The 26,853-nt window shown below is 48.8% G+C and overlaps 9 protein-coding genes across 27 annotated transcripts; 6 read left to right on the top strand and 3 right to left on the bottom strand.

The window, feature by feature from the left end:
- The first annotated feature begins 697 nt into the window (after positions 1 to 697).
- FOIG_02007 (protein farnesyltransferase subunit beta) lies at positions 698 to 4,289 on the top strand. Of its 2 annotated transcripts, XM_031199057.1 has the most exons (6): positions 698 to 1,874; positions 2,011 to 2,138; positions 2,197 to 2,314; positions 2,405 to 2,716; positions 2,782 to 3,721; positions 3,818 to 4,289. In XM_031199057.1, exons 1-5 carry the CDS (start codon positions 1,189 to 1,191, stop codon positions 3,032 to 3,034), a joined length of 1,497 nt encoding a protein of 498 aa, XP_031071094.1. In that variant the 5' UTR covers positions 698 to 1,188; the 3' UTR covers positions 3,035 to 3,721; positions 3,818 to 4,289. The 2 variants fall into 2 exon arrangements, with proteins under 2 accessions (XP_031071094.1, XP_031071093.1); XM_031199056.1 differs by having other exon boundaries at positions 2,782 to 4,289.
- Positions 4,290 to 5,341: 1,052 nt separating this feature from the next.
- On the bottom strand, positions 5,342 to 8,054 carry FOIG_02008 (uncharacterized protein). Of its 3 annotated transcripts, none has more exons than XM_031199060.1 (4): positions 6,986 to 7,480; positions 6,547 to 6,932; positions 5,868 to 6,497; positions 5,635 to 5,741 (listed from the first exon to the last, which is right to left on the bottom strand). In XM_031199060.1, the coding sequence occupies exons 2-3, from the start codon at positions 6,769 to 6,771 to the stop codon at positions 6,405 to 6,407; spliced, it is 318 nt and encodes a 105-aa protein (XP_031071097.1). In that variant the 5' UTR covers positions 6,772 to 6,932; positions 6,986 to 7,480; the 3' UTR covers positions 5,635 to 5,741; positions 5,868 to 6,404. The 3 variants fall into 3 exon arrangements, with proteins under 3 accessions (XP_031071095.1, XP_031071097.1, XP_031071096.1); XM_031199059.1 differs by having other exon boundaries at positions 5,635 to 5,815; XM_031199058.1 differs by having other exon boundaries at positions 5,342 to 6,497; positions 6,986 to 8,054.
- Positions 8,055 to 9,927: 1,873 nt separating this feature from the next.
- On the top strand, positions 9,928 to 10,674 carry FOIG_02009 (uncharacterized protein; the record flags this gene model as incomplete). Its single annotated transcript, XM_031199061.1, has 2 exons — positions 9,928 to 9,958; positions 10,328 to 10,674. The coding sequence occupies 2 exons, from the start codon at positions 9,928 to 9,930 to the stop codon at positions 10,672 to 10,674; spliced, it is 378 nt and encodes a 125-aa protein (XP_031071098.1).
- An 88-nt stretch (positions 10,675 to 10,762) lies between these two features.
- On the top strand, positions 10,763 to 11,392 carry FOIG_02010 (uncharacterized protein; the record flags this gene model as incomplete). Its single annotated transcript, XM_031199062.1, has 1 exon — positions 10,763 to 11,392. The coding sequence occupies one exon, from the start codon at positions 10,763 to 10,765 to the stop codon at positions 11,390 to 11,392; it is 630 nt and encodes a 209-aa protein (XP_031071099.1).
- An 858-nt stretch (positions 11,393 to 12,250) lies between these two features.
- Positions 12,251 to 16,353, top strand: FOIG_02011 (mannose-1-phosphate guanyltransferase). 3 transcript variants are annotated; one of them, XM_031199063.1, is made up of 4 exons: positions 12,251 to 14,345; positions 14,397 to 14,440; positions 14,526 to 14,672; positions 14,729 to 16,353. In XM_031199063.1, exons 1-4 carry the CDS (start codon positions 14,339 to 14,341, stop codon positions 15,623 to 15,625), a joined length of 1,095 nt encoding a protein of 364 aa, XP_031071100.1. In that variant the 5' UTR covers positions 12,251 to 14,338; the 3' UTR covers positions 15,626 to 16,353. The 3 variants fall into 3 exon arrangements, with proteins under 3 accessions (XP_031071100.1, XP_031071102.1, XP_031071101.1); XM_031199065.1 differs by having other exon boundaries at positions 14,397 to 14,672; XM_031199064.1 differs by having other exon boundaries at positions 12,251 to 14,672.
- Positions 16,354 to 16,789: 436 nt separating this feature from the next.
- On the top strand, positions 16,790 to 22,757 carry FOIG_02012 (hexokinase). 14 transcript variants are annotated; one of them, XM_031199073.1, is made up of 5 exons: positions 16,790 to 17,995; positions 18,411 to 19,198; positions 19,325 to 19,404; positions 19,462 to 20,839; positions 20,915 to 22,757. In XM_031199073.1, the coding sequence occupies exons 2-5, from the start codon at positions 19,102 to 19,104 to the stop codon at positions 21,007 to 21,009; spliced, it is 1,650 nt and encodes a 549-aa protein (XP_031071106.1). In that variant the 5' UTR covers positions 16,790 to 17,995; positions 18,411 to 19,101; the 3' UTR covers positions 21,010 to 22,757. The 14 variants fall into 14 exon arrangements, with proteins under 14 accessions (XP_031071106.1, XP_031071103.1, XP_031071104.1 ...); XM_031199066.1 differs by having other exon boundaries at positions 18,823 to 19,198; XM_031199067.1 differs by having other exon boundaries at positions 18,826 to 19,198.
- On the bottom strand, positions 21,169 to 22,962 carry FOIG_02013 (uncharacterized protein). Its single transcript, XM_031199080.1, has one exon. It carries the CDS (start codon positions 22,453 to 22,455, stop codon positions 21,403 to 21,405), a length of 1,053 nt encoding a protein of 350 aa, XP_031071117.1. The 5' UTR covers positions 22,456 to 22,962; the 3' UTR covers positions 21,169 to 21,402.
- A 125-nt stretch (positions 22,963 to 23,087) lies between these two features.
- FOIG_02014 (uncharacterized protein) lies at positions 23,088 to 26,407 on the top strand. Its single transcript, XM_031199081.1, has 2 exons — positions 23,088 to 24,285; positions 24,486 to 26,407. Exons 1-2 carry the CDS (start codon positions 24,217 to 24,219, stop codon positions 25,530 to 25,532), a joined length of 1,116 nt encoding a protein of 371 aa, XP_031071118.1. The 5' UTR covers positions 23,088 to 24,216; the 3' UTR covers positions 25,533 to 26,407.
- On the bottom strand, positions 24,285 to 26,625 carry FOIG_02015 (peptidyl-prolyl cis-trans isomerase-like 1). Its single transcript, XM_031199082.1, has 2 exons — positions 26,474 to 26,625; positions 24,285 to 26,425 (listed from the first exon to the last, which is right to left on the bottom strand). Exons 1-2 carry the CDS (start codon positions 26,504 to 26,506, stop codon positions 25,970 to 25,972), a joined length of 489 nt encoding a protein of 162 aa, XP_031071119.1. The 5' UTR covers positions 26,507 to 26,625; the 3' UTR covers positions 24,285 to 25,969.
- Between the last annotated feature and the right edge of the window lie 228 nt (positions 26,626 to 26,853).

Raw genomic sequence — 26,853 nt, forward strand, 5'->3', positions numbered from 1 at the left:
ATTCTTCAGTAGATACCAGTGTTTCCAAAGTCAATTGCTTTAGCTGCTGGTTAAAGTTAGAAAACCTGGGCTTGACAGTGAGTCTCTGGTTCTTAACTGAATCTCAGAAACTATAATGGGTCTGGATTCTCAAAGACGACTGAATATCGCCAAGCTACTTACAATTATGCCAAGACAAGAAATATCAAAAAGCCTTGAACATTTATCTACGAATTGATCCAAGTAATACTAAGTTTAGAAACAATATGGTTCATTGAGTGCCTCTTTGCCCACACGCAAAGTGGAGGTAATTGAGAATTCAATTTTATACCCAATGAAAGATCTGACTACATCCCATGACTTTCAAAATACTATAATTTTCCTGGCATAGTTTTTCTTGGATATCTACCTATGTCGCGAGAGAGACTCGTCTTCTACATATAAGTGGCAAAAAAAAAGAATGTTGAAGACTACCTGCAACTTCCAACTTGAACCCATTTATGATGTAGCCAAGTATACCATCAGCATTGTGGAACACAACCACAGAATGATATTGGTCCCATAACAGTCTCCTGAGATTGTTCTTGTTGAATTGGAAATCAACCTCCCAATTCTTCACATCGAGCCTGTCTGAATGCGCAAGTCTGTAGGGTAGGTAAATATGCTGACCAGGCAACATGGCCGTCCCACAGGCAGTTATTTTCCAGTTTGTTCTTAATTTCTTGTACTCAATACTTCTCCTGCTGGGTTTCTTCCTCTTTGGTGTTAGAAAGTATCCAGAGCTGTGGTGGTTTCAAGCTCATACAGTTTGTCTGTCTTTTCAACTACAACGTTGACGTTTCTTAAAGACAAACAAGTCGCGCAATACCTCAAGCACCGCAGTCCAACCAATTCTGCGTCGACCATTACCAGATCCAAGCTCAAGATAATAGGGTTTTCGATATTAAAATCAACACAAACTCGAGGAAATCGACCTCATGGCATGACCTGTCGTTGGTACCAAAGTAACCAACAAAGAGAATGCCCCGCCAAACGCATATTCTTATTGGGCACAGGAACGAAATCGTCCACTTGAACCAATATGTGGGGGTAAGATGGGATTGTGAGATACCATGGCTTGGAGAACAATATCAGCCCGACTTCTCATTGTTAAAGCAACGCAAATAAGGCAACGGGATATAATATAAGTATTGGTTCATCAACTGAGTTATGAGAGCCCGTTCTCGTCACACACGCCCTCGACCTCGCGTTTTATTTCCACGCATCAACAACAGCAACAGCAATACTGTCACCAGCAATATCAGATCAAACACAAGAATGGCTTCAGCTGCAACAGCGCCACAGCCCGATGTTGAACTATCCATACCGCCTCTCTTCACTACTGAACCTCTCATCCGCGATAGCCTACCCACAGAGTCATCGCGTGTCCAGGATGCAACGATAGACGAAGTCCTACCTTTTCTTCAAGGTGAAGAATTCGACTACTGCAACTCCCACGGCCTGCCCCATCTGGACCGTCGCCTCCATGTAAAGTTTTTGCATAAGCAACTGGGAAAGCTGCCCGCCGCTTTCACCACCGCTGACCCCAGTCGGCCCTGGTTCTTCTATTGGTGTCTGTCTGCTCTTGTTCTTCTAGGAGAGGATGTCACGGAGTACCGCCAGAGACTTGTCGATACCGTTCGACCTATGCAGAATCAAGATGGAGGCTTCGCTGGCGGGTTCGGACATACCTCGCATCTCGCCACCTCCTATGCAAGCGTTCTGTCGCTGGCCCTGGTCGGCGGTGAAGACGCCTACGAGGTCATCGACCGTCGAGCAATGTGGAGATGGCTATGCTCACTCAAGCAGCCCGATGGAGGGTTCCAAATGGCACTCGGCGGCGAAGAGGACGTCAGGTATGTGCATGCTGTACCACTACATCATAATACTCTTCTCTGCGGCGCGGCGATCAAGGCCCGCAGTTCCCCATCGGTCTCATGCCGTGAACCCCAAGGACGCATCTACGATCACTTCCTTCTAACTAAGTTGCAGGGGGGCTTACTGCGCGGCCGTCATCATATCGTTACTCAATCTACCTCTTGAGCTATCACAGGACTCTCCTGCACGATCCGCTGGCCATACTGGTCTATTCACTGGGCTTGCAGACTATGTACACCGATGTAAGTGACGCACGAAATCCCAAAGCAATGATTCCGTTTCTAATCATCCACCGTAAAGGCCAGACGCACGAGGGAGGCGTGTCGGCAAAGCCGGGCATCGAAGCACATGGTGCATATGCCTTTTGCGCTCTCGGATGCCTCTCGATTCTTGATTCTCCACATCGTTCTATCCCGAGGTATGCTTCTCCCTTTGTCTAACCACTCATGTTGTGACATGGAAGCGGTGCAGCGCATGCTAACCTTGTCTTGATGTTTCTGTTCTGTAGGTATCTCAATGTTCCACTGCTTATCTCTTGGCTGTCTTCGCGACAGTACGCCCCAGAGGGTGGTTTCTCAGGTCGTACCAATAAGCTAGTCGACGGTTGCTACAGTCACTGGGTCGGAGGATGCTGGCCCCTCATCGAGGCTGCACTCAACGGACCCGGGTCCGGCCCTGGAGGGGAAGAGGCCAATTCAGGCGGCCACGCGCTCCCTGCGGCCAAGGATAGCCTTTTCAGCCGTGATGGCTTGATCCGCTACATCCTTTGTTGCTGTCAAGACCAGTCTAAGCGGGGTGGTCTGAGAGACAAACCGAGCAAGTATGCAACTTGGTGGCCCTGCATCTAGAATTTCTGAATGAGCGCTGACTCGAGCCCAACAACAGGTACTCTGACGCCTACCACACATGCTATGTACTTTCTGGCTTGAGCGCAGCGCAGCACAAGTGGAACTTGGATGTTGCTCGACCTCACGAGGCAGATGTGACAGGCGACTCGTGGTCTGTGACACCGTGTATGGATGGTGAACAGATCTTTGATGAGGAAGATCGAGTTGCTACCGTGCATCCTGTCTACGTTATTCCGCAGCATAAAGTGGAAGATATGCAGAGTTACTTTTCGTCCAAACATGGCTTCTAGATCAAGTAGCACTCGTGTAGCGCTGGATGGGGCTTGGAAGCCATGAGAAAAGAGAGGCCATGCAGCTGAGACACGTTATTTTTCGATGTACTTCATATGTTGGGAATCTTGTGAGGGAGTATATTTGAAATACCGAGGATTGATGCATTGCTCGCTCGGGCGCACAGATCTACTAGCTCTGTGGCAATCTAGCCCAGACAGAGATACATATTTTGGTAGCCAAAGCATGACATGGAACCTGCGTCGTCGAGGTTGGACAAACTGGGCTTATCCATCTTGGATCAGAGATACAGCACACAAACAAACATGGACCGCAGTGCATGCATGAATCAGAGTCAGAATCAGTGGATTCGCGGGGGGGGACATTCAGCTTCTTCACACACAAGCCGACTTTAATGGCGCCATGTCGTGTCGTCAACAGGCATGACAGAGTAACAGTGCAGCTAACATGCATTTCGATCAAATAACCAAGGCTGTATGCCTGGCTGAGTCACATACTTCTGGGACATTGAGTGCTTGAACTTTGCTCCACTGTAACTTGATCCTGTAATCACAGAAAACCGTATTGAATTGAGACCTGCATGAGAAATCGAGACCAATTTCTATAAGCCCGCACAAAGAGATGTGTTCTGAAAGGGTAGGATAGAATAGAATTAGACTTGGATTTCAAGATAATTGTCACTACTGGTTAGTTCCTAAAGAGCCCAATCTTATATCTATCTTGCATTATGATGAGGTCAATAATGAACTGTGCCTCTTTCTTTAATACGGCTTTCCCACCAGCGACACTCCCTCTTAAAACCCGCAATTAAATCCTGAAAAGACTCTTCTGCGGTGTTATTCAAAAGTTTGCTTTGAATTTACGCTTTGTGAAAGCCAAATCAGCACAAACTTACCGCGATATCCAAGATGGCAGCATTTTACAGAAGGGAGCACGTTCAACCATCTTGTCCTCAACAACAGCCATTTAGCCATTTTCAGGTGAGCAGTATTAAAAGGTGAATAGGATTGGTTTGATTATTTTTATTTGTCTGCGCGTCAGGATGAACCCCCAGCGTTGCTCTATCTGGTGAAATGTTGAGTACGAAGCCATAATATAATGGACTTATATGCTCACTTAAAGTCTAGTTTTTACTAGCAACTACCTAAGAGAACCAAAAAGTCTTCAATCATACCGTCAAAAAGTTATTGGTCATCCTATCATCCGCCAATGCCATGTCATAAGTTCCTGGCTGAGTCCTAGAACCAAGTGTCCACCCTCCATGTGAATACAAGCACTTTTATCAAGACTTGGGACTTGAAGCTGGCCAAATATTCATTCGTTACAGATGAACACTTTGCTCATGAAGGAGCATGGTACAAGCAACACCATGTCGGTAATATTGAAGCTGTGGGAGCCGTCCACGCTGAACAGTTTGGACTATGTGTCAACGACAACCAAGAGTCATTGGCTTCCAGCTGATGGCGATTAGATAGGTCAGACAAACGGAAGCCTCTGCACTACCTTGAAATCAATATCAGATATCCCATTGCATCACAGTAATCTTACAATCATGGCTGAGCCAGTGTCACTGCATTCTTGGTATGAAATTGGCATCTGCCACCTAAAACAAACCCGACCAGTACTGGACTTCTAGATCTCACCATCAGATGTCGTGAAATTAAAGTGAGTTCTCTTACGTCTGTCAGTCTGGTGATACAAGTGGCAACTAAGATTTGAAAGCAGACAGAAGCAGAAAACGCAACATCTGGCTTCTCCTTGGGAAGAGCTAAGAGCATAATATTGCATCACGTTGGAAATCGACATTGTGCACTATTCCTTCTCATAAACGAGCCAAATAGATGTGATAGGATCAGGCCCCTAACCTTCATTCTGTATCGGGGTTAAACTCGAGCTGACAGCGCTCTTCTACAGTCTAAACTATCCTACGGATGATGTCTCGTTTAGGACATGCTGCTTAAACTGAGAATAAGTCGATCTAGCCCGCCTCGAACGCGAGGGGCGTCTAAATAGTTATCTCAGATAATTCGACAGCATATACAGAATCAGATGGTTACAGTTCTGCAAGTCGTGTCATCCTTCGAGACCAGAGTCCTCTATCGTCAAATTGAAGAGGCCCAAGCACCTTGATCGACCGGCAAGACATAACCGAGCTGGACCCTGCTGAAAACTTCGAAGTGTACTACCGATCATACGTAATAAGTTGTCTTGTCATCTTACCTGCGGATTGAAGGCCGTGAGGAAGGCCCAGGGCTGTCCAGGTTACATGGTGACCGTAGCCACAGAGCTTGAAACTATGTAGTTTACCCGAACCATTTGTAATTCTTGTCATCGTTGTTATTATAATTCTTCTAACGGACAAGAGATACACCCTTGTTCCCTATCAAGTGGGCCTTTATGAGGACAAAGAAGATGAGTGTGAACTTCCACAAGACTTTGAGAGACACCACTGTTCTACTTCCCTACTGTGGAAATCAGATATCTTGGTTGGTAATATGGGACCTTGACAGACCAAGCGTCTAACCACCATGAATAGCCTCAAGTTGCTCATGTTAAGGGGACCTCAAAGGAGTCTCATGGCTTTATAGCTCTCGCTTGCGGTTGGTTTACTAGCACTAAGTTGACAGCTGTCACGGAGCTCGAAAAGCTTAAGGAGTGAGCACATGTAGAATTACAATGGCGCGCTGTATATTAATGCTCCTCTCTCTACTGTCGTCGCCCATCATGTCAGCAATTCCGAAGTAGGTACTGCCCCTCGCCGCGTCTCTCACCAATGCTCTCTGTCAGGAAACATGAGGCTGAGGTCGACAAAAAAGGGAATCAACGACATACGTGGGGCACCCACAACCGTAGCCACATGGGACCAGCAAGCCCTCAAAGTTTTTCTGACGTGGAGATCTCACGATCCAGTCGTAGTAAGCATCCCACGTTTGTTAGGGTTGCTACCGGAGAAACAAAGCCATGCTAAGCTACCATGATTCGGTTTGGGAGGATGATATTAGTCTCTTGCTCGTTGCTGCTCCCGACCGCATAGGCGCCGCCGCATGCATCACAACTGGCGATACGCTGGAGGTGAGAAAGCCCGCAAAAATGCGTCAAGTCCTTTTCGTCGCTGGCGGTTATCAAAGTTTCGGATTCAACTTATTTTGTACAAGAAGTTTGGACCCAAACCCAAAACACTCAGAATCTCCATTCATCATGTTCTAATTTGGTGGGCAGCATCTTGGGACGTGTCGACATGTCATGGGGTTGCCTGAGGCGGTTGGACGGTCACGTCAGAGCTAACTAGCGGCACCCAAGATAGAAATTCTGGAAGAGTTCGAATTGTCGAATCGTTGTTCGACGTTGGAAAGCTCCAAGCTCGCTCCGTCATGGCTCGCGTTTGCATGGGGCTCCCTTGTCCCTCCACAAAGCCCACAGAATCTTTCGAGGGACGAATTTTAGCAACATCCCTGTCACGTCCTGCAGCTTGATATCAGTCCTGCAGATGCTTGGCAGGTCGTTTGTTTACCGTCGAATATGCTTTTGTCGTTAGCTCGGCCCTAGTAAGTAAAGTAGCTAAGAAACTGGGCAATGCAGGTGTTGTTGGACCAGATATCCGATACCTGACATGGTGAAACCGCTGATTCGCCGCATGTGATTGATAACTTCTTTCAAAATGGATGCGCTCGCGAAGTTGCTGGGATTTGATATCGGCGCAGATGGAGTGAGAAGATGGCCACCCCCATGGATACATCAGCAGGGTGAGATGTCCGAAAGGTACATTGGTACTCTTTATCGACTAGCTTGTGCAGAGAGAATATGCCGCCACTGGAAGTTGCCTCGAGGTTCCAGTGCAGGACAGTACATAGAGTAAGTAATGTTGTTTTTATCAACAGAACGGCATTGCCAACACATCTGTGCATGAGGTTAGTAGGGGCTGACCCCAAACTTGTCTGCACCTGCCTTACCTTGCCTTAGTCTTTGCCTCAACTTTCTTTCTATTGGGGTTCTTCCTGCCATTCATTTCCATACGTTACCCCTCCTGGCGTAGCTAATAAGGCAAGTACGGCGTTCGGACGTTCCATGGGCTGCCTTTCCCCCTCTTCGACACGTCGGCTCCCTTCTGCACAGGCCGCGCTCTTCCCTCAAAACTCTGTGCCTGCTACCATCGGAGGCTGGTTGCGAGTACAGACTTTGGATCGCACTAGAGAAATTGGCTTGTCCAAGGTAAAGCACAAATGTAAAAATTGTTCTCTTGTCATCCAGTTCTATGTACAGTCCATACCTGAACATCAACCAATTCCTCGTTACGCTCATCTTATAGCCCCGTCTTTATCCCTAAGGCATTCGAGCAGAGGCTGTTGCGCATCATCCAATCAGTCTTGGCGCTTTCACCGTTCTTGTCATGTTCGAGCCACAGTTACAAGAGCTCAGTTGCTTTTTCCTGCGTGCTGGGTGCTGGGAACAGCCCTAACGGCGCCCACACCCACGCCTGTGGATGCATGGCGCAGGGCATGGTTGGCAGGGGTGGAAGGGTCTGAGGGAGCAGTGTCGTTGAATATCTGGGCCAGCCACTGACTGTACTGTTCATGCACGTCGTCGCGCTGCTTCACCGACCCTTTCTCCAGGCCCTGGGGAGTGGGATGCGGAAAGCATCGAAGTGGACTGTCCTCGCCTGCTTCGGGTGGTGTCACTGTTGAATTTGTTCCTACTCTTTACTTGCATTTGTCAAAGAATGACAGAACTGATAGCGGGAGTCGTATTCGAAAGTTTAGCGCTACTGTCATAGCTTTCATGATGCTATTCCGAACTGAAGATTGGAGGCCCGCGATGGCCAAGATTGGAAGCGCCCATCGCTAGGTACAAAGACAAGCCCTATAGGTCCCTGAGTTGGGCAATATGAGAAACTCGCGCTCTTCTTGATGTGCTTTTTTCCGTGTGCGGATCGGCCATGATCTTAACCGCCACATGAAGTTGAATGAGAACGTGGCCCGCTCCCACTGAGTCGTTGTTGCTCGGCTCCAGCGCGACACTCTAGCCATCAGACTAGGCCGCACAACACGGCCGACCATTTCGCGCGCGACTGGCGAGGATCAGAATATGATCCTAGCATATGCCAATCCCGACCCTGATAATTTTCGCTTCGAATTATTAGTTGCGGTTACAATGGACAGCTCGAATTAGTCCTGCAGCAACTCCGGCCACCGGGGCTCTCGGGGCTCAAGAGGAGGGGTTCAAGGTGGATTGCCCCTCGCTGCAGCTCATCGTCCTTCTTTGGACAGAAAGTACTACGTACTCATATACAGCACGGTACTGATACAGTACTCTAAAGGTCTCACTGCTGTGCATTAGTGGCCGCCGAAACAGAGATCTCAGACGTCAAGATATGGATGGTGGTCAGAGTCAGGTACATGCTGTTGGTTACTCTGGCTGTCTGGTGTTGAATTGCAGGAGGTAGAAGCTGCTTCTACGGCGGCAGAGTGACTACCACTACCGATTTTGCCCCTCTCAAACCCGCCGGGCTTTTCGAACGTCCGGCCTGGCAACAGAAACGAATTACGCGCCTTGGACCACTACGGTGATCTCCTCTTCGCCACTTGACTTGAAGCTAAAGCAAGTTGAAATTACTGCCATGTCGCAGTGCATCTTCAATCGCATGTCTGCATGAGCTTCACAAACGGGGCCCTTACTGGCCCCATCGCCCCCATTCCAGACCATGCTCTCATGCCCTCATGTAGTCGGCCGGATACAAAGCCCTGACCATGCTTACATTTGTCTTGTAGATAACCATCACAAGGAGAAATGGGCAAGCGACCACAACAATATAAAGTTTGAACGAGGCTAAATAAAGCCGCCAAAGAAGAATGACACCATGGAGACAACACAGGAAAATAAAACATCACCCACGAGAAAGGATTCAGCTAGCTGCAGAGCAAGGACTGAGACGGAAAATAGGAACCTACTAAGTTCTTTCGAGGTACGCCAGTGGCCGAAGGCGTTAACTTTGAGACTTATCAGAGAGATCGCCTGCTTGCTGCATCCTCCATGTGTTGCGGTGGAGTGGCCTAGTCGCCAGCGGTTTTGATCAACTGGCAACCAGGTAGGCCAGCACAGCAAGATGGGTCACACTCTTTCGAGAGCCGCATCGTTGCTTGCATCTACCTCCATTCGCGTGTCGTCCTTTGTCTCCAGACACCCCCGGTCCCACGCTAACAAGCTGTCTGGAATAAAGGCACACACGTCTCGCCGTTCCATCGGCTCAACTCGAGTGCAGCAGATGGATGTACATACCATCAGTACCTAGTATTACTCAAGACGGATATTTCGACACAACTAAGGTTATCCTTGTGTATTTTCCCACATTGCTCGTCCTTTCAAATTCGTCTTTTCCTGTTTCAAAAACCCTCCAGCTCCTTCAATCTCTCCATCCCTCTTAATTCATCTTTCGCGCCAGCCGTTTGAGCTTCTTTTGACTCTGGGCACAACGAATCGACTTGACAGGACCCTCCTCCACCCTAAATAGTCGCTCAAGATTTGCAAGGCCTGTTTCAGTTGTTGCAATTCGGTTCCTGACATCCCTTACGACCTCCACATCCTCTCTACCCGCTGTAACGCTCGATCCTGGAGTTCGTCCTCGGAGCTAAACCCTGTCTTCGGCATCAGTCGTCTATTTTGATCTAGACAAGCGTTTATTTTGTTCGCGTTTCCTCCATTGATATTCTTTTGTCATAAAAACATCCCCTCTCATGCTCTGCATTCTCTCCACCGTCTTTGCCGCCTTACAATAAGCTCTTATATGCTTGGATTCCCGCCTTTTTGAACCCTCAATCATAACAGCAACTGCAACCCTACACATCGTCGACTTCACCAATCGTCACGTTTAGTGAGAGCCATCAACAGCAACACCACAATGGGCGGTTTCTATATGCAATATCTTGAGAGTAAGTCAACGCTGTGAAGTCCATCATTTTTCTCAATGGTAATTATGTCTATGGCACCAGCAACTCGTCAGGAACACAATTGGTTGAAGGGGCCAAAAAAAAAAGTTCGCGTGCAGGGTAAACGTTCCCCGCATGTGGTGACAGACAACTATTGTTCTACCCTTGTTGTGTGACACAAGTTGAGCAATAATTTGATGTCCGACGCGATTGAGGGCATATGGAAAACCTTGAACTAAATGCCGGGTTTGGCATCTTGATCTATATTGCTCCATTTGTGGACGGATGTCATGAACACCAGTTCGTTTGGATGTGTTTTGGGCGTTACCAGTTTAGAGACATGAACTCGTTTGCTAACAAGGTGCGAAACAGGCCTTTGCCGACGCCGAGGATGGACAGACCCCATGTACGAGTGCTACCGGGACCATAACGGCTACACTTGCCTTGTTCTTGTCAATGGACGCGAATACCAAACGGACCTCGCATACGAATCTGATGTTCTAGCTCAAGAGAACGCAGCCATGCGTGCCTTCATGGTCTGTCGTAACTTTTCTGTCAATGGGGGTATGCTGGCCCGCAATGGTATCGTTCAAGGACTTCCTGCACAGGAACCGTCTCGCCGTCGCAAGAGCCGTCACACGTCTTCTCGAGACAGCGACCGCCACAGCAGGCGATCTGGTCACCATTCCAGCAGTAGCTCGACTGCCTCATTCGACTAGAAAGCACCAGGAGGCAGCCATTGGCGGGCGATTGAGTCCAGCTTGACAATACTCTGATGAGTTTGCATCAGCGTTGAGGCCAGCTCGTATGGGAGCATGTTCAAGAAACACGACGGGAAGGAATCACACACAAGACGACTTACAAGCGGTTGAAATGCTTCACAGCAATCCCAAGGATATACCCAAACCAACCTCCCTCCTTGGCAATCTCTCTCACGAAGAGTTATCAGCTACCCCCTTTTTTCGTTACTGCCATCACATTTCGGTTTTTGTTTTGTTTTTGCCTTTTTACTGTTTTACCCCATTGTTCTTCACTTTACACTGGGGAGCGGCGATATATATCTTGATATATCCTATCTGCTGCCAACGAATCATGACGACACGACACGATTTAGATGCTATCTTACATTTCTACGGCCGGCATTTTCTTTTGCACTGTCACCGTTCGGTGTCCTTGTTCTCCGCGAGGGACGATGTTGCGACACTTAAAGCAACTTCGGCTTGCTCTGATTTTCTTCCTTTGACCTTTTCTGGTGGTCTGTTGGATGCCGTCACACGTTGCATGGGTTTTGATACGGCAATTGGTCTGAAAAAACACCACGCAACCAAGGAGCCACCAACCCATCATACAGGTCGTTATCATATGCTCGAGAACAATGGCACAGCGAAGAACGGGAGATGGAGAGTTCAAAAACATTTGCATTTGGTTAAAAGTTGAACTGGATAGTGGCGTTATTGCTCACTAACCGCACAAAGCTGGGTTTGACCCGTTGGGCGACAATTTGACGAACTATGACAAAGAGAAAAAGCACACTGTTTCGGGGGTTCATTGAACAATTGACGATTAGCGAAGAGTGACATTTTACTCAGATCCTCAGATGGCGGACTCTGATGAGAAGATATGTATTCTGCTTTGACGGATGGAAAAGCACAAGCATGGTTGGAGCCAGCGTTGAATTTCACAATCACGATACGATATGAGAAAATGTGGAGGACTATGAGACTGGGATGAATTATGAGGATTACCATGGAATATGGAGCAATTTGATAGCAATACGCTATTAACGACGATAATGATTATGACCTTTTTTATTATTACTAAACTCTCGATTGCCGGTAGATTCTTGTGTCTCACCTTGTGTTTCCTGATCTTGATACATTCCTAATTGTTCATGTGATACTTGTACCACCTCTGCCATCCTTTCAACCGATGTGATCCTTGATGCTAGAAAAGAGAAAGATTTGCAAATGCTTTGAGAGAAGACCATTGGGAAATGAGGAGACCATATCGCTCCAGGCCAACCTGCCCATGACTTACAGAATGCATTCTGAGGCCTTCACCTTCACGATATTGTACTTGAATAAGTGGCCTCAGAGGCTCAAAGACAATGGAGTCAGGGCCAGAACCATCAACTGAGCGATGATCAGTCAAATGTAGCCATGGACTGCAGCGCCACACATAATAAGCTGGGGTATTAATCCCAGTGTAACTCAGATCGCTTGATCCTGTGCACCAACAGTTGTTTGAGGTTGGCGGATGAAGTCAGCTCAAACTCAATTCTAACAATATCCAAGCTTCAGAAAGCCACAGTGTTTGCATATGCTACCAAGAATCCAAGTTAGGTTGAAAGCGGCAATCAATAAGGAAACAAGAAGTCAGACCAACAAACGATTTTGTCGGGAATCTGGGTAACGCGAGCAACTGTCAGCTGTTAACGAGGTGGGAACACAACGCCACCAACTCCAAACTCTATTGCTGGCTCTGTGAACTTTCAGTGAGGATCGTCAGTGCAGCGTCAAGTTGTTACAGATTTCAACCTCTATTGTGACGTCGAACAAGCTATGAGTATGGCGCAGCCGTGAGACGGAGAGGCTATGGGGTGAATAATCAAACGAGATTTACATAGTGCATCAAACATTTGATACATGCCGATCATGATTTGGCTGAACTGTATCCCAATACACAGGCACAGGTTCAAGGGTGAGGGGAGGTTGACAGAGTTTGCAAGTTTATTGCACATAAGGGTCACGAGGTGGTTATTGACAGCTCAATCAGAATAGAGAAGAGCAAAGGGAGGGGCTCACGCTAAACTAAGCAGACGTGTCAGATGGAGACACGGGAGAGGCTGAGAGATGGAAACGCCTTCGACGATGAAGTCATATGGGGTGAGGTGGAACGTCTTTCTTTGTGTTACGAACAGTTGTTCCCATTCACGACGTGACAAAGAGTCTGAATAAAGTCACGGGGTTTTGCGCGTGCTATACTCGGAAGGTCATCACAGTTGAAAAAGCCAATGTAGAAATCGCCATTAACACGAGGAACTCTCGTAAATGAGCTGCAGGGTCCTTGTCAGGGGTTGTAAAAATGAACGTCAGCTTATGAGTGGTTGTGTGGCCACCTCCTGTCCTCCTTTAACTAAGTCAATGCCTTGAGGAGGAGAAGATGGTGCCACTGGCTCGGACCTCGATCAGCTAACAACCTGATAAAAATGAGAAGGTAAAGACTGTGAATAGGAGTCGGGGCCATCGGTTGAGCCTTGAGCTGTTGGGTATTGAGAATCACAGTCTGGCATAAAGTGATACAGTGTAATCTGTAGGAGGTAATTAGGGGGTCTAATTACTGATGAACTTGACATTGATCTCCGGACCTCCTCTGGCAGAAGAAAGGCACAGGTTTCAAATAATGATTTGTTCTCAAATTCAATGAAAACCATGTCAGATATTAATCAATTCTAGAATAACCATACGCTGAACAGGGGGTTTAATATAATTTCGCCAGGGAAGGGACAAGGTGTAGAGCCACAATGACCCGCAAGACCTGTTTGATTGGAGTGAGAAGAGCACGCAGCCCCCTTTCTATTAGAGGACCTCGTGTCGCGGATCGTTTGTCTGTGTGGCCCGGATGGGAGATGGCAATAGTCTGAGAGGCGTAGACTAACTGACTATTGGATATGAAGGAGTTGAGAGTCCAGATGCATTCCTTGTGATATTCTGGCCTGGAGATGAAGGGATCGGGAACAATAGCGGTAATAGCATTGTGGGAATTACTACAGAACCATACTCTGAGGTCAATAATGACGTGAACGAGATACAAGCATCAGACTTCCTCTCGCTACTGGCTGATGAGATAACTCGAGTATCGTGAAACAAGTGACTGAGCTGCGTTTCTACAGAGATCTTGATCGTAGCTGGAAGTCAAATCTCGAAGCCGCTGAAAACTACCTAACCTGAGTTAGACCCTGGGCTATGGCACTGGCAGCCCGTGTCGTCCCCTGTAATCTGGGTCCAGTTCCCCACTCTCAGCCTGCTTAGGTCGTCTCTCTGGCTGCATCTACCCACGTTGGCCTTTTTAGAACATCCCCACTTCCCTCTGCTTGTGCTCTCTCTCCTGAGTTCAAAGTTGAGCTTCTTCTTCTTCTCCTCTCCTCCTGATCTTCCCCTTTCTCTCTGACCTTCACTTTGACTCTGATCCAGATACTCAATCTCTCGAGATACCCGATACCCTTTAAACATTTTATTCTTCCTTAATCTAATCCTGTCGAGGTTGCTTCCTTCTTTTCAGGACCTCGCTGCTGTCACTCTCTGTTCTTTACTTTCTCTGTCCCTGTCGACTCACGTTGCTCCAACGCATTCACCCACGTAACAGCTTCTCAATACCGCAATCATGAAGGGTACGCTTCACCTGGCCACTCTCGACTTCTCCAGCAGCTAAAAATGCGTAGGACTTATTCTTGTCGGCGGCTTTGGCACTCGCCTTCGCCCTCTCGTACGTTACCCCTCAGGCGCGCAAAACTCCTGTGCACCCCTCCAATATATGTTTTGTGTGACTGACATGCTGTGGCGCATTACAGACCCTCACTCTCCCCAAGCCTCTTGTCGAGTTCGCCAACAAGCCCATGATTGTGCACCAGATTGAGGCGCTGGTCGCAGCGGGTGTCACTGATATCGTCCTTGCTGTCAACTACAGACCTGAGATCATGGAGAAGTTCTTGGCTGAGGTAAGAACCTGGAGCCTTTACATTCCCCTTGAAGCCATATAACTGACACTCTGCAGTACGAGGAGAAGTACAACATCAACATCGAATTCTCCGTCGAGACTGAGCCCCTCGATACCGCTGGACCCCTGAAGCTTGCTGAGAGTATTCTCGCTAAGGACGACTCTCCCTTCTTCGTCCTCAACTCCGATGTCATCTGCGACTACCCCTTCCAGGACCTCCTGGCTTTCCACAAGAACCACGGCAATGAGGGTACCATTGTCGTCACCAAGGTTGAGGAACCCTCCAAGTATGGTGTTGTTGTCCACCAGCCCGGTCACCGCTCTTTGATCGACCGATTTGTCGAGAAGCCCGTCGAGTTCGTCGGCAACCGTATCAACGCCGGCATGTACATCTTCAACACTTCCATCCTCGACCGTATCGAGCTCCGCCCGACTTCTATCGAGAAGGAGACCTTCCCCGCTATGGTCAAGGACAACCAGCTTCATTCTTTCGACCTTGAAGGCTTCTGGATGGACGTTGGACAGCCCAAGGACTTCCTCAGCGGTACATGCCTGTACCTCTCTTCCCTCACAAAGAAGGGCAGCAAGGAGCTCACTCCTCCCACTGAGCCCTACGTTCACGGCGGAAATGTCATGATCCATCCCTCTGCCAAGATTGGCAAGAACTGCAGGATCGGACCCAATGTCACGATCGGTCCTGATGTCGTTATCGGTGACGGTGTCCGCCTGCAACGATGTGTCTTGCTCCGTGGCTCCAAGGTCAAGGACCACGCCTGGGTGAAGTCCACCATCGTCGGCTGGAACAGCACCGTTGGCCGATGGGCTCGCCTCGAGAACGTGACAGTTCTCGGCGACGATGTCACAATTGGTGATGAGATCTACGTCAACGGTGGCAGCGTCCTCCCCCACAAATCTATCAAGGCTAACGTCGACATTCCTGCCATTATCATGTAAGGAGCGATCTAACGAACCATCGCCTTATTCGAAGCTCGCTGGAGGACACACCAGCGAGATTTCTCATCTATGCTCTAATCTCGAACGACAGCGACGAAGAAGAATTCAAGAAGCAAAATTCACCACTCTGGGGAGATGTGCTGGCCACCATTCTATACCATGGAGGCGGGGCGGGAAGAAATCAAGAGCCTGCCGCTCTCTCTATCTTAATACTTTTGTGCAATTGTCTAATGCCCCTTTATGCGTGTTTATCTGGCGTCTAGGTCGATATTTACAGAGGGCGGGCAGGCAGGCAAGCCATGGAAGGACAAAACAAGGCAGTTGGGCAGGCAGGGTTCATGGCAGCTCTCTGAGGCAGCCATGTTAAACGTCTATGTTACAGTTATTTGTATTAAAGAAGGTGGCTCAATACCATTTTGAAACTTTACGGCTTTTCCCGTCCCTCGTGAGATGTGTTAACATAGCTCAGCAAGACAAGTTATGTGTAGTCGGGGCTTTGGTGTAGTTTTCTGAGACATTCCCGGACATGCACTGCGTGGTTTACACTGTTGGTTTTGATTCAAATCCAGCGGAGGGAGCAACTCATGACCAGCGAGAGGAGAGAATTAATGTTCAGATGCTACGGCCTCAGTGAGCAGGAAAACTTGAGCCTTTAGAGGAGAGTACTAGAATAAACTCAGTAAAGAGTCCCCTAAGTTCAGATCAAATTACCTAAATCTTTTCGTCACTTAGGGTCAAGGTCCTAAGCTTTGCATCCTCTAGCATAGATAATAGGTGATTCTGTAGGCGATCTTTTACGTGGGCACATAGTCTGTTCGAGATTCTTCGGGTCTGTTTATCATAGAGTATAACAGACATTCAGTGGTAGAAAATAGAAGCTCAAACCTCGAATATGAAGTTTGAATCACGTTTGCAAGTGGATTTTCTGATTATTCGTAGACCTGGTCAACAGGCCAGGTTCCCCAAACACAGATGGGCCAAGCAGTAGGGAATGCGGCCCGGCGAGGATAGCCATAAGGCTGCGAGACAATCGTGGCTCTATTACATCCATTATCACGAAGACGTCTATAGAATTTGAGAAAATCATTCAAGGTTACAAACTTCAGCTTCAATATCCAACCGTAGTAATAGTTCAGCGGTTGCCCTCATTTCATCACCAAGGGCTTAGAGTTTCAAGCAGGGGGACGTGAGAATTCGTTGTCAAAAACAGAAGACTCACATTGAAGCGTGATTCAGGCTTCGGACCTATTAACGTTATGCACGGTGTTACTAAAAGAGCGATGGCTTCTCTGAAATTCTTGACAGCTAAGGAAGGCTATCGAGTTAGCAAATAATTCGTAGGAGGGCTTATTACTGTCGGTGGGAAAGTGGCTCAAAGCTTTCTTGGTTAGGTACCTCATGGATGAAGAGCGGTGTCGTGGAATGGGGGCGCCTTCCTCGAAGTTTACCATCTGTTACATTTGACCGGTTTTGTCCCTTATAAGTCCTCAAAGTTTTCACAAAAACAAGGAAGACGGAAAAGACTGAGCACGACTCTTCAAACCCTGCCACAGAACTGGCTACCTACCTACATTACCAAGCCACGTCTGAGGCCTAAAACGTGAAGATATTTACCACCTGCCATTTTGTTCAAAAACGTTCTCGTTATACCCACACCACACGACACAGATCACCATTTTATTCTCGAACGATTGCGGTATTTCGAGGATAAACCACGGCACGGAAGAGACGGGACATGTTGCATATCGTTCCTGACATTGTGAATGCCAGTGTATCATTGTCCTTGAGGCTCAAGCCACGAAACGCTGTGCCGGGTCCAAGCCCACCACTTACATTACACCAATCCGACCTCTGCATCACCCAACAGGAGACTCACGAGATCAAGCGCCGAAGTCCCCCCTCTGAATCTCGCATGATACGTCGGGGCGGCTCATTGACGTGGAAGTTGACGGTTTCTTCTTCCGTGTCTGGTGCACCCGATACGGAGGAGACGGGCCGTTTCAAAAGCCTCAATTCAGCAACGACCACGACGACGGAGATCTAGACTTTGTCAAGAACTCTCTGACTGTTTGTCACCTCATTGCCGACACTCTTACGATCGAGAGGTCATTGGTCCTGCGAAATTCATAGAGGAGAAAATCTTAGACAAGCACGCGACCAAAGCCGGCCAGAAAACCTCATCTTGAAATTCACCACAAGAGTGCACCAAGATACAGCCGGGGCCCTGGCTTAGAAGTGGTGGTCAATTAGACAATGGAGGCACAGCAGGTGCAGGTGTATGGACATGGACATGGACATGAGATTAAGACGAAGAAGCGCCCTTGGCCTCGGTTCCTTGTCTCATGTGTAGCTCTCATGCTGTTTCTAGTGGTAAGTTGGCATTTCAATACGGTATTCTTTTTTCCCTGTGCTTGGTATTTACTGGGGCCATCATATCATTTTGCAGTATCATTCCTACCCCGTCATCCCGCCTTTCACCCACACGTCCATTTGTCTCCCCGTTGCCCCATCTTTGGCTGTCCAACCCAGAAATCACCCGTCCGCGAACCGCAAGACTGGGACTGGGTTGAGCTCGGCTCATGAAGATGATGCATGGCATGACCTGACCGAAACCTTACTAGTGAGGGTACAGTTGAGGGACTTGACGATAGCATCATCTTAACGGCTGGGGACTACTGGCCACTCTTATTTTTTTTTTACTGGGGCCAAGTTGGCTTATGACGGCATCCCAGTGGATATGCACGCGGGACATGAGCCTCAAGAAATAATTCCTATGGTTTATTAGAGACCAAGCACCCTAAAAAACAAGACGTTGGAAGCAAGACGGCGAAGTTCGGCGTATTAGCGGAGCCTCGATGAGCTTTCTCCCCCGCACCCCGAGCACCACCGACCACACCTCCACCATCTCTCCACTTGGACGGCCTCTCCACGGCCGCCCGGCGACACTTCGATTGGGTTGGGTGCTTCAGAACCATGGGGATGGCGCCTCAATCAGGAGAAGGAAGCAACTGGAGTGAGGCTCGAGGTATTAAAAAATCCACTGCATTTCGGGCCCATTCGGCGCTCAATACCCAGTCTCAGAAACTTTGGCCCTTGTCATCACTCACGTAACGCTCCATGATCCCCAGGCCCCAGAAAACACCCCCATTTCCAGTCGTCATTGGTAGTTGATCAGCCACTGACACAGGTTCCGTCAGCAGCTCTCCCAGCTTGTCCTCAGTAACGGTGACGCCAAGCTCCAGCAGCAGCCAGAGCTCAAATTCCCAAGAAACCTTTTGACCTCGTTGTCGTCCGCCAACGCCTCAATTTTGGTTTCCTTCTCCTCCCTCCTCCAATTATTCTCTCTGCGACCTCTTCACCTTTTATTCCCTCAACTCTCTTTCTCATCTCCACCACCAATCCCTTCAGCGTCCGAAGCTGTCTGCTATATCCCCCCTCTCTTCACGACCACGCCGCCCACCTCACCAGCTATCACCATGGCTCTCGCTGACGAGTCCAACCGTATCGTCCAAGAGTTCGATTTCTCCGACGAGGAACTTAACACTCATGTGAAGGAGTTCTTGAGGCAAATGGGTATGCTCACCCCTCGCTCCACGTAGAATCTGCGCCGCGGTGCTACTGCAGCTCATTGTCATGATGCGCATTTTCTCCCACTTTGGCTTTAAACCCTCAACAAAACCCAAACTCACAATTTCCCAGATGAGGGCCTTCACAAAGAGGGTACCAGCCTCCAACAAATCCCTACCTACGTCACCGGCGTTCCCAATGGCACAGAAAAGGTGATTTTTTATCCACATTTGGCTGTGAAGCTGCCCAGACTGATTCTCCCTCATTAGGGTTTGTATCTGGCCGTTGATCTGGGAGGCACAAACTTCCGAGTTTGCTCCATCATGCTCAATGGTGACACCACCTTTAACCTCACTTACAACAAGGTTGCCATTCCGAAAGAGCTTATGGTCGCAAAGACCTCCTCACAACTCTTTTCTTTCCTCGCCAAGCAGATCGAGATCTTCCTCAAGGAGCACCATGCCGACCGCTTCAACTCCCACCTGCGTCGTCGCAACACTGCCAGTACTCCCTCGGGCTATCGCGATGAACATATCTTCCGCCTGGGGTTCACCTTCAGCTTCCCTGTCAAGCAGCTAGCTATTAACAAGGGTCTGCTAATTCGATGGACCAAGGGCTTTGACATTCCTGATGCCATAGGCAAGGACGTCTGCGCTCTGCTTCAGACCGAGATCGACAAGCTCCACCTCCCCGTCAAGGTTGCGGCGCTCGTAAACGACACTGTCGGCACTCTCATGGCTCGATCCTACACTTCAACCAGCAAGAGCCGATCTGTGCTCGGTGCCATCTTTGGTACTGGTACCAACGGTGCCTACATGGAAAAATTGAGCAACATCAAGAAGCCTATCTCTGGGGAGTATGATCAATCAACAGGAGAGATGGTTGTCAACACAGAGTGGGGTTCTTTTGACAACCAGCTCAACGTTTTGCCATCAACACCTTGGGATAAGGCTCTTGACGCCGAAAGTGTGAACCCTGGCCTTCAAATGTTCGAGAAGCGGGTGTCTGGTATGTTCTTGGGCGAGATTGTCCGACTTGCCATGGCCGATATGATCAACAATGAGAGTTCGTCTCTGTTCAAGGATCTCAACTCGAGCACGAACGATTGGGGCACCACCACAAACATCGCGCCATCGTCTGGCTTCCTTAAGCCTTGGGGACTTGACAGCTCCATCATGTCCGTTGCGGCCGCCGACAATACCCCTGAGCTGTCTACCCTTCGCCAGGAGCTCGAGAACCTCCTCAGTGTTTATACCCCCTCACTCGAGGATGCTCAGGCTTTCAAGTCTGTTTCCAATGCTGTTGGTCGTCGCGCTGCTCGATTGTCAGCTGTCGCCATCGGTGCCATCGCCCTCAACTCTGGCAAGCTCAATGATCTCGATGAAGAGGTTATTGATATCGGTGTCGATGGCAGTCTCGTCGAGCACTACCCTTTCTTCCGCGATATGATCTACGAGGCCCTCCGTGCCATTGACGGCATTGGACCACAGGGTGCTGAGAAGATCCGAATCGGTATCGCCAAGGACGGTAGCGGTGTCGGCGCCGCCCTGATTGCCCTGGTGGCTGCTGGCAGGGAGAAGCCCGAAGATTATTTGACTGACTTGAGATCCGAGTCCAACCGCGCTCGCAAGTCTTCTGATGCGATCCGTACGTTCTACCCTCCATCCCAAGCCATTCAAACTTCGGCTTCCGCGTAAGCGACATTTGCTAACAATTTAATAGTCGATTCTGCACCAGTCTCTAACCAGGCACTCCTAATTGGCGGTGCTGTCGGTCTCCTTGCGCTAGCAGCTATATGGTATAGCAAGCGTCGATGAGCAACTAATGTTTTGGTGTTATGTTTCTGAGTTGATAACTCGTGTCAAGATTTATGTATATATGTGCATGTGACGGGATGTGGTCATGTTCATTTTTGGGCCCTAGGCGTTTTCTTCAATTTTTTCATCCCTTTGCTGTTTTTTTTTCTACATTCAAAAGTTGTATAATTATGAGGCAACTAGTTTTATGACGAGATAATCTGATGATTCCTTTTCAGTTTCCCCAGGAACAACTGGATTTATTATTGGGTTATTATTATGGTAAGTCTAATATTGTGTCTTTTTCTGAAGCGCGTCTAGCCCATCCGAACCGTTGAAATCGTACACCATCGTGAAGCAATCCATTCTTCTTTAGTAGCAGCTTATATCAATCACATCTTTCTCGTCCATGCCTCAATTCCCAAAAGCAGCCGCAGGATAAGACCTATCCTTCTTCTTTCGCGCCGCAGAGCTACTTCTAGAGCTTGCACCGGAGCCAGTACTTCCTACCCGGGGCGGTGGTGCGAGACGGCTGTTTGCCATATCGTCAGGGAGATCATTCCACTCCGTCTCAGGTCGTTGATTTTGATAGGATTTCCCAGACTGAGGCATGAGAGGTCTTGAGGTGCTATTTTTGGGAGGACCTGACGCTGCGTCCAGGTTGGCAATGTCAGCAGTTGCGCTCGCAAGCACACTATGTTGAGGCGCAGAAGAGGAAGAAGGTAGCAAGTTCCGGACAGAAGCGCCAGTGGGACGGCTGACTAGCCAAGCGGAATTGGGACGCAGCTTGAGATAGTAGCCCTCAATAGGTTGGTTCTCGCGCTTGAAGCCACGACCTTCATACCATTTCAGACCCTCCTCATTCTCAGTCCAAACATGGGCCGTGACAGTTGTCACATTCAAGTTGGGGTCCGATACAGCACCTGCAATGATATTGTCCACTGCAGCGTTCACGAGACCCAGCGATCGATAAGGCGAGAGCAGACATAGCGACTGAATGTATAGATTCTGGGGCATGACTCCCTGACTGTTGGAATCGAGGATGGGTTCAACGCGGCAAACGACACCGCCGACGACCTTGGCTTCAGAACCATTGTGAGCCCAGGTGATGACTCGGGAAAAGCGACCAGATGTCGGATCAACTGCACGTTGATAGAAGTTGTCGGGGTAGCTAACGGGAAGAAGGAGGGCGTTGATGCAACGTAGAGCGTTGATATCGTCGTTCGAGACCAGCCGGATCGTAGCTTCTTGAGGGAGAGATGTCGGTAGAGGTGGGATTTGGAATGAGGCTATCGTGGAGTCTGGCGTCTTCGAGGTTGGTGGAGGGACAGTAGCAGCAGGCGGCGGGGGAGGCCCTGAGAGTTCTATGAAAGCTCCCTGAGAAGGCGGAGGCGCATATTTGGGTGTTTTTGCCGAGAAGAAGGATCGGATAGAGGTTTGGGCGGGTTTTGTGGACGGAAGTGACATATTAACGTGGACGTATGTAAATGTGCAGTTGGAGGTTGATCGAGACAGGTAGAGGTTGTATGTTGTTGAGAGAGGACGGAGGTTGTTTATGAGACAGATATCGACGAACTGTAAACAAGGGAAAAGAAAACTAAGATTTGGGAAAAGTGAGACAAATACCCAGCCGAAACCCTAAACTATGCACTCTTTGAGTCTAAGTGTCAATCCGGAGCAATGAGGATTATGCTTTCGTGGAGGTATTCAAAGGGGTCGAAAAAGCATGGAAGTCCAGAGGGGATGAGGCTCTTGGATAGCCACTAGCGCGGATCACCCAATGAATGGCATTCAAGATGAAGGGATAGCCAATCCCACGTGAGAGATCTAGATTGAAGTCGATCGCCATTCGTTAAGGGAGGCCCTTGATGGGCATTAGATAAATTTAGCAGCATCCGATATTTTGAAGGGTACCCGCACCTGAAAGTCGATTGACAGGTGCCGTTTGTGAGTTGCAGGATGAGTAAGTGGTTTGGTATTAGTGTCGTGCAGTGTTGGATCCATGGTAACAGATGGCACATGGGCAACTCTAGGGATGAGTACAACCATTATACGGTAAGGGATACATTCCGTTGATACCGCTCCACCACAACAGACTCTTGTATATCGGGTATTCCTTAATTCTCTGGGCAATCTTTTATATAAAAGTCGTACGCTATGAGCTGCATTAGTGACATCCAAGCTAGAGGTGATCGATCGTCCCTTGCATCTGTCATGGTTATCAATTAAGCTTCACGCAAGCGAAGCTGCCGGATCTTGATCAATCGATCTTGATAATTACCTTTCGCATCCCGTCGGCATGATAGACTCAGTACCTGAATAATAACATTATCGGGCTGTGGTAAGATAAATACTAACCCCTAATCTTGTCAGATTCGTTATATGGGTGGAGATGACTCCATGTCCCTCTCCCAAACTCTACGTCTCTAATTTCAGTGGCTGATACCGACCGAGGTGAGCACTGAGCGCTGGGGCACACTGACTCCCACTGAGGCTCAGGCTCAGGCTCAGTCTCGGGTGGCTTCTGTTAACGTTGACTTTTATTTTTTTGCTTAAAATCTTCCCCTTGACTTTGAACAATCAGAACCAACCGTCTCGTCATCCTTGGTTCGTCGCTGGCATCAAAATTTGTCGCTGCATTTGGGATTCTTTTGTTCTTTTCCTTTTGAATTACTCGCTTCAATAAGCGGGCCATCTATTTCGTCACTTGGGCCGTCAATATCGATCCATCTCAAATTTCTCCCCCCGTTACCGAACGCAAACGCTGAACTTGTAGTGCACTGCGCTGGAAACCTCCTACGAACGAAGATTGGAGAACAGAAACTCATCAATTGTTACCTTATTCATCTCACCACTCCCTATTGTTAACTCACTTGGTTTACTCATTGTTTCATCCGGATCAGAGCGACAATTACTCGTCATTCTTACTCGTACACATTAATTATTCCTCCTCTTTCACGATTAATTCTCTCACCTTCAACTTTCGATATTTTCTCCTCCAAACTTTTTTCTCTTATCGCAATAACCAGCGCCCCTACTCCGTTATTCACCTCAGTAACACTACTGTACCCCAGCCGCAATTCCGTGCACACCCCCCCTCCGCCCGGTAGCTGCCGTTTCGCTCCTCCGCATCATCACACGATTTCAGTTACACACCCTCCGCTTTTACAGTATTGTTCCTTACAAACTTGTCGGCCCTGGCTCGGACTCAGGATATCCGGCGACATCATGAATGCTGGCACGGGCAGGGCGGGCGTCATAAGCGCCCCAGATGATGCTGCTCCGATGGATAAGTTGGTAAGTATTCGGTCTCTATCTCTTTACTTGCCCACCTCCCTGCGATGCGAAACCAGTCGCCGTCCGCGAGCGCCATCATGTCCTCTGTGGTGATTGCTCATCTCTGCGCCCCCTATCGCAGCACCATTGCATCGAAATCGTTGCTCGCTATCCATCGGCAATGTCTTTTCTAATAAATCGCTAACATGAACCTTTCTCAGGCACATGCTGTACTCGATGATGTGCTTTACAACGTTCTGAGCGACCTATTGATGAAGACGCACCGCGAAGAGAAGACAGCCAGAGCTACCACCGCTGCCATTCGCATCGAGAAGCTGGCATCCGACGCGTCCGACAGCTCAACGCCAGACTCAAAACCGGACGTACGGATTGAGACCGACGCCGCTATATACGAGGATGGAAAAGTATTGCTGAAGGGCAATCCTCTCAAGACGACCGCCGAGATTCTGTGCCCCCGATGCCATCTGCCCCGACTCCTATACCCAACGGACGGAAAAGGCGCTCAAAAACCCGATCCCGGTGTCATCTACTGCAAGAAACATCCTTATATTGATAAGCCTGGGTGCGACATCTATGGCCAGAGTTGGGTCGCGCCAGGTCCTGGTCGGGGCAAGAAGAAGAAGGATATGGAAAAGAATAATACCGATTCTCCCACCCCCGAACAGCGACCACCCAATGTTCTTTCTTTCCCCTCAGCTACTTGCAGCAAATGCAAGCGTTGCATTCTCGTCACTCGACTGAATAACCATATGGGCTCATGCATTGGGAACAGTGGTCGCAATGCCAGTCGAGCTGCAGCGCAGAAGTTGAGCAATGGCGGATCTCAGAATGACACAACGCCACCTTCATCACAAAAGGCGACTCCTGCGCCAGGCTCCCGCGCCGCCAGCCCGAAGAAGCGCGATGCCAGCGACGAAGAGGAAGATTCTGAGAACAGTCACAAGAAGAAGAAGCTCAAGCCTACTTCCTCGGTCACCAAGAAGGTGATTCTCAAGACGAAGCCGAACCTCAAAAAGGACAAACCTAAGGGTCTGTCGTCCTTAAGCCAGGAGCAGAAGGCCGACTACAGCAACAGTGAATCCGTTGAGGTGGCACCCAAGAAGGTTGTGTCTAAGGGTATCAGTCCTGTTAAGAAGCTTAAGATGAACAAACCTCCGCTGGGGTCTCCCAAGCCCAAGCCTAGCCTCATCCGCGAGGCAACTGGAGAGTCAGAATCTTCAGACACTCTCTCATCCCCTCCTCAGTAGACCTCGCTCGGGAACAGCATCATGAGCGATGTGTCATCGATCTGATGGCGTGTCAGGCTGTACTCTTAGTGTCAGCCTGGCCTACACGCATCAGCATGAATGTCATGGTTGGATACGATAGAAGCAGGTAGTACGTCACGCGACAAAGGACATCATTTGCTTATCGCTTGCTTCTCAAGAACATTTACTCTACTTGTATTATCATCAATACATCATTGCATTGGAATGGCGAGCTGGTTGGCTAAGGTTACCGGGACCGGATATTTACAGCATCCATGGAAAAGGGACCGGGGCGTTTTTGGCGTAATGAGTACAACAATGGATATTTGCAGAAATATGATCTTGAACGCGACCTGTGACCGTGATCGTGACTAGTAACTTTTAATCCTGAACGCCAATGCTAGAGATGTCTAATCCACTCCGCGAATGCTTTCTATCTAGACCTCCTCCTCCTCCTCTACAACGCGAGCCTTGACAATCTTGATGTCCTCGATAGGCCTGTCCTCAGACCCAGTCTTGACCATGCCCATCCTCTTCACAGTACTCATGCCGGATTTGACCCTTCCAAAGATAGTGTGTTTGCCATCAAGCCAAGGCGTAGGCGCAAGCGTGATAAAAAACTGCGATCCGTTTGTGTTGGGGCCTGCGTTGGCCATGCTCAAGATACCAGCGCCTGTGTGCTTGAGACCCGGATCGATCTCGTCCTCGAACTTCTCGCCGTAGATAGAGCTTCCGCCGCGACCCGTTCCTGTTGGGTCGCCGCCCTGGATCATGAAATTGGGGATGATGCGGTGGAAGATGGTGTTGTCGTAGTAGCCGCGACGGACAAGGGTGGTGAAGTTATTGCAGGTCTTAGGGGCGTGGGTGGTGTAGAGCTCAAGGGTGAGCGAGCCCTGTAACTTGTCAGTAGTTGTAGTCAAAGCCGAGACTTTGTGACGTACCATTGTGGTCTCGAGTGATATGTTCGTTGTCATGATTGCGATGCTGTGTTGGGTGTGGTGTAAGTTGTTTATGATGGAGGGGAAATTTATCTGCCAAACCCATCCGTAGACACAACCAGCTTTAGTCTACGAACATGGAGCAGTGAGGTCACTGGCGGCTGGGCTATAAGATTAAGGCAAACATTTCACATGGGATGTCATAGTATCACTACTGCCAAGGTAACTAACTTGTTTTTCTTTTTCCTGCTGTCAGCGTTTATTGTGCTTTTCCTACCAAAGTACCTTAAGGTCGGCATGTCTATCTCTATTCGACATGATGGTGGGTTTGGCGCAGGTTGCGCCTTGAGTTCCTGGCGTTTTTAGCACTGCGAGCTGCATGA

Source organism: Fusarium odoratissimum, assembly GCF_000260195.1.
Source record: "Fusarium odoratissimum NRRL 54006 unplaced genomic scaffold supercont1.2, whole genome shotgun sequence".
NCBI classification, from domain to species: domain Eukaryota; kingdom Fungi; phylum Ascomycota; class Sordariomycetes; order Hypocreales; family Nectriaceae; genus Fusarium; species Fusarium odoratissimum.

Excerpts from the sequence above, each read along its gene's own strand:
- FOIG_02007 (XM_031199056.1), top strand. The coding sequence starts at position 1,189 with ATGAGAGCCCGTTCTCGTCACACACGCCCTCGACCTCGCGTTTTATTT. Across the intron at positions 2,139-2,196 it reads TGCAGACTATGTACACCGAT|GCCAGACGCACGAGGGAGGC; the intron begins GTAAGTGACGCA and ends TCCACCGTAAAG. Across the intron at positions 2,717-2,781 it reads CTGAGAGACAAACCGAGCAA|GTACTCTGACGCCTACCACA; the intron begins GTATGCAACTTG and ends GCCCAACAACAG.
- FOIG_02008 (XM_031199058.1), bottom strand. The coding sequence starts at position 6,771 with ATGTATCCATGGGGGTGGCCATCTTCTCACTCCATCTGCGCCGATATC. Across the intron at positions 6,498-6,546 it reads CGACAAAAGCATATTCGACG|GACGTGACAGGGATGTTGCT; the intron begins GTAAACAAACGA and ends ATCAAGCTGCAG.
- FOIG_02011 (XM_031199063.1), top strand. Across the intron at positions 14,441-14,525 it reads GCACTCGCCTTCGCCCTCTC|ACCCTCACTCTCCCCAAGCC; the intron begins GTACGTTACCCC and ends GGCGCATTACAG. Across the intron at positions 14,673-14,728 it reads TGGAGAAGTTCTTGGCTGAG|TACGAGGAGAAGTACAACAT; the intron begins GTAAGAACCTGG and ends GACACTCTGCAG.
- FOIG_02012 (XM_031199066.1), top strand. The coding sequence starts at position 17,879 with ATGGAGGCACAGCAGGTGCAGGTGTATGGACATGGACATGGACATGAG. Across the intron at positions 19,199-19,324 it reads GGAGTTCTTGAGGCAAATGG|ATGAGGGCCTTCACAAAGAG; the intron begins GTATGCTCACCC and ends ACAATTTCCCAG. Across the intron at positions 19,405-19,461 it reads TTCCCAATGGCACAGAAAAG|GGTTTGTATCTGGCCGTTGA; the intron begins GTGATTTTTTAT and ends CTCCCTCATTAG.
- FOIG_02013 (XM_031199080.1), bottom strand. The coding sequence starts at position 22,455 with ATGTCACTTCCGTCCACAAAACCCGCCCAAACCTCTATCCGATCCTTC.
- FOIG_02014 (XM_031199081.1), top strand. The coding sequence starts at position 24,217 with ATGAATGCTGGCACGGGCAGGGCGGGCGTCATAAGCGCCCCAGATGAT. Across the intron at positions 24,286-24,485 it reads CTGCTCCGATGGATAAGTTG|GCACATGCTGTACTCGATGA; the intron begins GTAAGTATTCGG and ends AACCTTTCTCAG.
- FOIG_02015 (XM_031199082.1), bottom strand. The coding sequence starts at position 26,506 with ATGACAACGAACATATCACTCGAGACCACAATG. Across the intron at positions 26,426-26,473 it reads TATCACTCGAGACCACAATG|GGCTCGCTCACCCTTGAGCT; the intron begins GTACGTCACAAA and ends GACAAGTTACAG.